General features: G+C 42.1%; 1 protein-coding gene across 1 annotated transcript; it reads right to left on the bottom strand.

Moving 5' to 3' along the window:
- Positions 1-1,025: 1,025 nt before the first annotated feature.
- On the bottom strand, positions 1,026-5,468 carry LOC138674832 (olfactory receptor 11A1-like). Its single transcript, XM_069762648.1, has 2 exons — positions 5,408-5,468; positions 1,026-1,946 (listed from the first exon to the last, which is right to left on the bottom strand). The coding sequence occupies exons 1-2, from the start codon at positions 5,417-5,419 to the stop codon at positions 1,026-1,028; spliced, it is 933 nt and encodes a 310-aa protein (XP_069618749.1). The 5' UTR covers positions 5,420-5,468.
- Positions 5,469-10,047: the final 4,579 nt, after the last annotated feature.

The following is a 10,047-nucleotide window of genomic DNA, read 5'->3' as shown; positions in this document are numbered from 1 at the left end:
GTACTGGAAGCCATAGGACCTTATGCGTTGTCCCAGGCCGAGTGTATAGATTGAGAACAGTAAGGGCCCTAGGACAGAGCCTTGAGGGACAACAACAGAGAGATGGAAAGATGAAGAGGTAGTATGGGAGTAGGAAATGCTAAATGTGCGGTTGGTAAGGTATGAAGAGATCCAAGATAGGGCAAGGTCTTTGACACCAAAGGAAGAGAGTATCTGTAGAGTAGGAGGCAGTGGTCAACTGTGTCGAAGGCAGAGGACAGGTCTAGAAGGAGGAGCATAGAAAATTGTCTGGTAGCTTTGGCTGTAAGTAAGTCGTTAGTAACTTTGGTCAGGGCAGTCTCAGTGGAATGGTGGGGACGGAAGCCAGATTATAAGATGTCTAAGAGAGAGTTAGATGGAACGTGAGAGGAAAGTTCAATATGGACGTGCTGCTCAAGGACTTTGGAAGCAAATGGGAGCAAAGATATGGGGCGATAGCTGGACATAGCGCATAGAGTATTCCAAATTGCTTGAATCGAGCAACGAGCACTCAATTATTTTAGTGCTCTCCTATTTGAAAATCAAGTGCCAAATATGCTGAGTGGGTCACTCGAATATACTGAGGAGAATAGCAAATGTGTTGCCGAGTAATGAAAAGTGCTGAATATTTTTGCTCATCAGTAGTCATCAGCATAGAGGTAGTACTGAAAGCCATGTAACTCTATGAGCTATCCCAGACCAAATGTGTAGATGGAGAACAGCAGGGGTCAAAATTGAGTTTTATAGTCTCTCTCCATAGAGAACACTGGAAAGTTCAAGCATTCCCACTTATTGGAAAGAAAGGAGAGAAAGTAGATCATCAACTAAAAGCTAGAAAATATGTGTAGAAACCTTTAGACTTACCAAAATCTTGAGTTCTCAATTTTGTAATTTTATTTTTGACTCGGCTTTGAAAAACATGATTTAACCTGTTTCTGACATATTTCTGTACCAGAATTTCTAGTGGACAAGATAAGAGAAAATTAACTATTTAATGTCACTTTTTATTAAAAGCTAGACTTAAGTTTATTGAAAGCATCTTTAAAGTCCTTGTTCCTCAGGGTATATATGATAGGATTAAGAAGTGGAGTCAGAACACTGTACATCAGAGATAAGACCTTATTCAGAATTAGGGATTGTCCTTTTGTTGGAAACATATAAACAATGAATAATGTCCCATAAAATATGGAGACCACAATGAGGTGGGAGCTGCAGGTGGAGAATGCTTTATGTCTACCGGTGTTGGATGGGATCTTCAGAATGGCGATGACAATGTACACATAAGATATCACAATTATTACAAACGGTACTGCAACGACTAAAAATCCCAATATAAGACCTTGGATATCAATTATGGTTGTGTCTGAGCAAGAGAGCTGCACAAGAGGTACAAAGTCACAGTAGAAATGATCAATAATATTTTGTCCACAGAAATGTAAATTATACATGGAAATTAAATTGGAAGATGATATCACAACACAGGTCCACAAAATAACGTTTACCGATATGCCACAAAATTTCTTAGTCATTATAGCGTTATAACGGAGAGGGTTACAGATGGCCAGATAGCGATCATAGGACATCACCGACAGTAAAAGACATTCCATAGCTTCTGAGGTGGCAAAGAAAAAAAACTGGATGATGCATGCAATGAAAGACACAATGATTTCTCCATCGAGTACAGAATTAAGAAGGGTGGGGAAAATATCTGTAGTCACCAGGATGTCGCACAATGACAGCTGTGTAATGAAGAAGTACATGGGGGACTGCAGGGCTTTACTCACTAAGTACAAGGTTATTATTAGAAGATTTCCTGCAATCACCCCATAGTATACAATAATCAGTAAGGTGCTGAACAGGAATTTAAAGATGTGAAGATCTGGAAACCCCAGAAGTATAATGGAGGTGATGTTACTTCTGAACAAGTCCTGTAAGACAAAATGAATTATATTTACCTCTATTACATATAAAAAATCATCATCGAGTGCAATCTATTTTTCCAATCAAAACTTATTATGCAAAGTTGGTATCGTTATTTGGAGTTTCTTTCCTAATTGCTGAGATGGGCATTTACTCGTTATGTGAATGATGTCTCCAGTTTCATTTATGATCCTTAGAATGAATAACATTGTAACATAGTAACATAGTAACATAGTTAGTAAGGCCGAAAAAAGACATTTGTCCATCCAGTTCAGCCTATATTCCATCATAATAAATTCCCAGATCTACGTCCTTCTACAGAACCTAATAATTGTATGATACAATATTGTTCTGCTCCAGGAAGACATCCAGGCCTCTCTTGAACCCCTCGACTGAGTTCGCCATCACCACCTCCTCAGGCAAGCAATTCCAGATTCTCACTGCCCTAACAGTAAAGAATCCTCTTCTATGTTGGTGGAAAAACCTTCTCTTCTCCAGACGCAAAGAATGCCCTCTTGTGCCCGTCACCTTCCTTGGTATAAACAGATCCTCAGCGAGATATTTGTATTGTCCCCTTATATACTTATACATGGTTATTAGATCGCCCCTCAGTCGTCTTTTTTCTAGACTAAATAATCCTAATTTCGCTAATCTATCTTGGTATTGTAGTTCTGTCATCCCCTTTATTAATTTTGTTGCCCTCCTTTGTACTCTCTCTAGTTCCATTATATCCTTCCTGAGCACCGGTGCCCAAAACTGGACACAGTACTCCATGTGCGGTCTAACTAGGGATTTGTACAGAGGCAGTATAATGCTCTCATCATGTGTATCCAGACCTCTTTTAATGCACCCCATGATCCTGTTTGCCTTGGCAGCTGCTGCCTGACACTGGCTGCTCCAGGTAAGTTTATTATTAACTAGGATCCCCAAGTCCTTCTCCCTGTCAGATTTACCCAGTGGTTTCCCGTTCAGTGTGTAATGGTGATATTGATTCCTTCTTCCCATGTGTATAACCTTACATTTATCATTGTTAAACCTCATCTGCCACCTTTCAGCCCAAGTTTCCAATAAGTTATTTACCAGTCATTTGTCTCCATCCAATATATGCTGCTTGTAAAATATAAATCTTATTGCCATTAATCTATCTACTAGCAACTCTACTGTTTTCCAATATTCATTGTATTCAGGTTTACCAGAGCTATAATCCACTGAAAACGTGAGGGACCATTTTAAACCTCAGTTGTGTTTCGCCTTTAGAAGTGTATTGCGGCATTTGCTTTCTACCTGCTGCTTGGCATTGGGCTTCAATGCCTGAATTGGGCTTTAATGCCTGAAATATCTTGCCATGTGAACTTTGCCATTGCCATTGTTTTTTAAGAAGCATCATCTCCTTTTTCTCATCAGTACTACATGTGTAACCTCACGAGTTCCGTGCTTCAGCAAGCCGTATGCCGCTGTGGGTGAGTTGGCTCATTCTTTTTTTCTTTGTAGTTTAGTGTTCCCTTTATTTTTTTGAGTAGTGTTAATATATATTGTTGTTGTTTTTTTTATTTTAAAGGTTTGAAAAAGGGAAATGGGTTGATGCAAAATTCTGGGCACCTTTGGAGAGTTGTGTGCTCAGGTAACTTTGACTTAAATTTCAGACCTTAGTTAGCCTGTTAGGTTTATGGTTTGTTCACTATCATCATTAGGAAAGGACAGGTGATGCAAATTTCCCACCATTATAAATACCCAGCTTCCTCTAAGTTTGTGCCAAAAAAAGAGCACCCATGGGTTCTTCGAAGCGTCTGCCTAGCAGGAGAATGTTATAGGGAGATGGAAAATGTTTTCAAGTGGCCATTTCCTCAGTTCAAAATGTAATTAAGAAATGACAGCAGGAACAGTGAAGGTCAAGATAAGGTCTGGAAGACCAAGCTAAATTTCAGCGATAGTTGCTCGTAGGAGTCAGAACCCTGTCTTGACTGCAAAGGACCTTCAGAAAGATTTAGCAGACTCTGGAGTTGCCATACATTGTTCTAGTGTAAAGATATGGCCTTCATCAGAATCATGAGAAGAAAACTTCTCCTGTGTCCTCACTATAAAATTCACCATCAAAAGTATGCAAAATAATATCTAAACAAGTCTGATGCATTTTTAAAACAAGTCCTGTGGACTCATGAGGTTAAAATAGAACCCATTGGCCACAATGATCAAAGGCATGTGTGGAGAAAAAAGGGCACACAATTTCAGGAAAAAAAGAAACATCTCTTGAACCATTAAGTATTGGGGTGAATCAATTAAGGTTTGGGGTTGTGGTGAAGCCAATGGCAAGGTGAACATTTCATGGGTAGATGGAAGAATAAATTTATTGAAATTTCAATGTGAATTCTTTTATGTCCAATGATGACAAAATTATTCTTGGAGTGATGCATTTATTTGTTAACCAAAAAATACATGATACATGTACACGATACAATGTACAAGGTGCCGTGGGGTTATCTATATTGGGGAAACCATGAAACAACAACAAACAAGGATGACTCTACACCGACGCACTGACACAATCAGGAATAAAATGGACACTCCGGTGGGAAAACATTTCTCTGGACCAGGAGAGTCTTAATACTAAAAGGTCATTTCAAGGACAAGAGAGAGCGAAAAATTGGTGAATTCAAATTGATAAAGTTGTTCATTTTTTTACTCTAGGACTCAATTTAACACCTGGATTTATGACTCACTACATGGATACAATTCACGCCTCCACCAGACGGACTCCAGAAAACTAAGGAGAACATTCCCACTGCCTCTACATTTGTACGAAAATGCCTAATTTGATTTCCCCTGCTTATCTTTAGGAGGCATCACCCCCCCACCTCATGATCAAATGTCCTGGTGTAATATCCCTTAAATGTGGTGCCTTTTTCTCATTAATTCAATTGTAATTCAGCCTGAAGAAGGAGCCTCTGTTTTCTGAACGCTTTCAAACACAAATTATTTGTTGGTTAGCCAATAAAGGTATCGCTCCAAGAGCACTTTTGTCATCATTGGGCATAAAAGTATTCACATCGATTTTTCTGGCTAACACGGTACCACAATATATGACATTTTAACAAATTGATGATGCAAACATAACACAATCTGTAAAAATAGCTGAAGTTGAAGAGAAGATGACTTTTACGAATGGAGCATGATGCTAAACACAAGTCAAAATACACTAAAGATAACCTCAAAAGACACAATCTGAAAGCTTACAATGGCCTGAACACAGGTAATCCCCACATGTTGAGGCTAAAAACCACAAATTATGCAGCGAAAAGGATGCAAACATAATATGCAAGCTCTCCAAGATGCACTGATAACAGCCGAGCATGCTCGCATAAGATGTTCTTCGAGCACGTTCGCTCATCGATAAAGAGGACTCTGAAGTAATGAAATAAAAAAATTGTAAAAATTGTGGAAAACATTAAAATTGCTAACAAATTCTACTGACCGGAAGAGTCATGATTCCAGGTGATTATTAATATTCACAGATTTTGAAATAAAAAAAAAAGAGGATTTGCATGTGATTCACCATTTTGCCTTACTTGGAATTTTTTTCATATTTTTCTGTACATTATATGATAAAATTAATGATGTCATTCAAAACTACAGCTCATCTTTCAAAAAAAATCAAGAATAGTGAAAAAATAAAAAGTTTTGGCTCTTGGAAAAAAAAACGGAGGAAAAAATAGAAAAAGCAAAAAATAAAATTACGGGGTAAATGAAACGTTGTAAATCTTCGTCCTTTTGCACTAGGTATTTATCTCCAATTGACAGCCTTCAGAAGTGTCATAAATGTTTTTTCTTGCCTGGTACACAGGAATAGTAATATGACTAGACACAAAAAAAATATTCTCCATAAGGTCTTGAACATCAGGATGGAGAAACCATAGTTTGCGCTACATTCAGTTCTCAATTATATCTCCTGAACGCCCATCTCGAGCTTGTAGAATATCACGTTTTTCTACAGTGCTGGAACTAGTACCTAGCATGGGATTCCAAAAAAATAGAAAACACCCTCTGTACTGTTACACCAGCATCTAGGAGTCGAGACCATTGGAAGTCTATACTGCTATTTAGGTGCCTCATCCATTAGGACTTTACGCTCATGCATGATATGACCCCCAAGGTAAAGGTTGGCCTAGGTCAGCGATATCTCTGCTGTTCACATCATCCATTTGTCATGATCACAAAGTGTTGTACAATGCTGCACAACATGCTGATATGTGTTATTGTAGTGTGAAATACATTAAGCAGGAACATAATATGGTCCAGCAGCACAATCATAAAAGGAATCATTACACGGTCATTTTATACAGTGCTGGAGAATAACACTCAATATCCAGAGAAATCTCCGCAAGACTCCCTTGTGTGCACCCTTGTAATTATCCAACAGGCAAAATCTAGGAAATTATTTATTTCAATTTCTTTTTTACATACAAAAAAATAAAGAAAACTATATTTAGACTTTATAAGCAGAGATGAGAGAACTTGTTCGGAAAACGTTCACCAATCTCAAATTCGGCACAAACAAAGAACATTCAGATTTGTGTTCGATTTCCAGAGCATTTTTACTCAGTCGGCAAAAGTTGATAACAGTTCAGTAAATCATCGCGTTTCCACTAATAATTTTGTTATGACTTTGGCTAGGATAGGGGTGCTGAACCATGAGCAGGGTGTTGACAGTGGACGTGTTTGATGAGGGGAGTTAGTGTGGAGAGGTTAGAGGAGCGGCTTGCTATTTCCCAATTAAGGTACCTTCACACTAAACGATATCGCTAGCGATCCGTGACGTTGCAGCGTCCTGGATAGCGATATCGTTCAGTTTGACAGGCAGCAGCGATCAGGATCCTGCTGTGCCATCGTTGGTCGGCGCAGAAAATCCAGAACTTTATTTCGTCACTGGATCTCCCGCAGACATCACTGAATCGAACTTACATTCCGGCGTCTGTCCTCTCCGGCGCTCTGCTTCTCTGCACTGTGTAAGCGCAGCGGCTGGAAAGCACAGCGGTGACGTCACCGTTGTGCTCTGCTTTCCGGCCGGCGCTTAGTGCAGAGAAGCAGAGCGCCAGAGAGAACAGACACTGGAATGTAAGTATGTAGTGTTTTTTTTTTTTTTACATTTACGCAGGTAACCAGGGTAAACATCGGGTTACTAAGCGCGGCCCTGCGCTTAGCAACCCGATGTTTACCCTGGTTACCTGGGGACTTCGGCATCGTTGGTCGCTGGAGAGCTGTCTGTGTGACAGCTCTCCAGCGACCACACAGCGACGCTGCAGCGATCGGGATCATTGTCTAGATCGCTGCAGCATCGCTAAATGTGACGGTACGTTTAAATTTATATGTGTTGATTCCAGCAGCCAATCAGAACGCAGAAACCATCCACAATGTCATGACACCAGGTCTTCTGTGATTAGCAACCGAAGTCACCTGTCCTTGGCCATATAAAAAGCGGACATCTTGTTTTGCTGTTGCCATTTTCTCAGGGTCAAAGTAGAGAGAGAACGTATCCAGGTGAAGTGTCACTTGATGCGCTGATGATAATTCTATTCAACATATATTTTCCTTGAAAACTTTATTTACTTTATTTAGACCCCTTCGGAAGAAGCAGCAATGCAAAACGTGTGTTAGGGGGTTCACACGTGGTCCTTCAGTCTGCTCTGGTGGTATGTCATCCTAAGGGCTATACGTATATTTATTATAGAGATTTCCATGCACAAATGTGATTCTGTCACTTTGCACTCTGCACTTTACTTTTTAGAATTTTCTATCTATGCAGTGTTTGCTGTCATTATGATATAAATGCACTGCTCAGAAAAGTAAAGGGAACACTCAAATAACACATCCTAGATCTGAATGAATGAAATATTCTCATTGATTACTTTGCTCTGTACAAAGTTGAATATGCTGACGACAAAATCACACAAAAATCATCAATGGAAATAAAATGTATTAACCAATGGAGGCCTGGATTTGGAACGATACTCAAAATCAAAGTGGAAAATCAAATTACAGGCTGGTCCAACGTCTGTGGAAATGCCGCAAAATAAGGAAATGATGCTCAGTAGTGTGTGGCCTCCACGTGCCTGTATGACCTCTTTACAATGCCTGGGCATGCTCCTCATGAGGCGGCAGATGGTCTCCAGAGGGATCTCCTCCCAGACTTGGATTAAAGCATCCGCCAACTCCCGGGCAGTCTGTGGGGCAACGTGATGTTGGTGGATGGTGCGAGACATGATGTCCCTGATGTGTTCAATCGCATTCAGGTCTGGGGAGCGGGCGGGCCAGTCCACAGCTTCAATGCCTTCATCTTGCAGGAAATGCTGACACGCTCCAGCCACATGAGGTCTGGCATTGTCCTGCATTAGTAGGAACCCAGGACCAACCGCACCAGCATATGGTCTCACAAGGGGTCTGAGGATCTCATGTCGGTACCTAATGGCAGTCAGGCTACCACTGGGGAGCACATCGAGGGCTGTGCAGCCCTCCAAAGAAATGCGACCCCACACCTTTACTGACCCACTGCCAAACCGGTCATGCTGAAGGATGTTGCAGGCAGCAGATCGCTCTCCACGGCGTCTCCAGTCTCTGTCACGTCTGTCACATGTGCTCAGTGTGAACCTGCTTTCATCTGTGAAGAGCACAGGGCGCCAGTGGCGAATTTGCCAATCCTGGTCTTCTGTGGCAAATGCAAAGCGTCCTGCACGGTGAGGGGCTGTGAACACAACCCCCATCTGTGGACGTCGGGCCCTCATATCATCCTCACGCAGTCGGTTTCTAAGACCTATGCACATTTGTGGCCTGTTGGAAGTCATTTTGCAGGGCTCTGCCAGTTCTTCTTCTGTTCCTCCTTGCACAAAGGCTGAGATAACGGTCCTGCTGTTGGGTTCTTGCCCTCCTACGGCCCCCTTCAGGTCTCCTTGTGTACTGGCCTGTCTCCTGGTAGCGCCTCCAGCCTCTGGACACTACACTGACAGACAGCAAACTTTCTTGCCACAGCTCGCATTGATGTTCCATCCTTGATTAGCTGTATTACCTGAGCCAGTTGTGTGAGTTGTAGAGTCCGTCTCATGCTACCACGAGTGTGAAAACACAACCAACATTCAAAAGTGACCATAACATCAGCCAGAAAGCATTGGTACTGAGATGTGGTCTGTGGTCCCCACCTGCAGAACCACTCCTTTATTGAGGGTGTCTTGGTATTTGCCAATAATTTCCATCTGTTGTCTATTCCATTTGCACAACAACATGTGAAATTGATTGTCAATCAGTGTTGCTTCCTAAATGGACAGTTTGATTTCACAGAAATTTGATTTACTCGGAGTTATATTCTGTTGTTTAAGTGTTCCCTTTACTTTTTTGAGCAATGTATATATACATTTATACAGTTATTAAGTCGTGCTGGGCACACTCTGTAAAATATATATGGAGAACTATAAGTATGCTTGCAGCAGGATATTACATCAACATAAAGATGTAATTCTTTCCATCTCAGTAGAGGGACGTAAAATAATAAAAATCTATAATATAACGCTGGGAGCGTCACTCTGTCCGAAGCCTTTATAGACTGCGCAGGCGCAAGCGCCGGCGCAGTCTGGCCCCCACAGAGTGACGCTCCCAGGAGATCGCGGTATGCGTAAGCACTGAACGCATACCGCGATCTCCACCGGAGAGTCAGGGACCGCCAGGAGGGTAAGTATATTCACCTTTCCCCGTTCCAGTGCTGTGTGCGGCTCCGTCTCCCGGCTCCTCTGCTGTGACAGTTCAGAGGGCGCGATGACGCGCTTAATGCACGCCGGCGCCGCCCTCTGACCAGTCACAGGCAGAGGAGCCGGAGTGTGTCTTCAAGAAAATGGTGCCGGAAAGCGCGGACTGCGCAGGCGCCGATTCCTGCTGCCGGAATCGGCACCTGCGCAGTCCGCGCTTTCCGGCGCCATTTTCTTGAAGACACACTCCGGCTCCACTGCAGGTATGTCTTCAAGAAAATGGCACCGGAAAGCATGGACTGCGCAGGTGCCGATTCCTGCTGCCGGAATCGGTGCCTGCGCAGTACGCGCTTTCCGGCGCCATTTTCTTGAAGACACTCCGGCT

The sequence above is a fragment of the Ranitomeya imitator genome, chromosome 4, assembly GCF_032444005.1.
Source record: "Ranitomeya imitator isolate aRanImi1 chromosome 4, aRanImi1.pri, whole genome shotgun sequence".
NCBI classification, from domain to species: Eukaryota; Metazoa; Chordata; class Amphibia; order Anura; family Dendrobatidae; genus Ranitomeya; species Ranitomeya imitator.
Note: the sequence above shows the minus strand (reverse complement) of the source record. Positions and strands in the feature narration are given on the sequence as shown.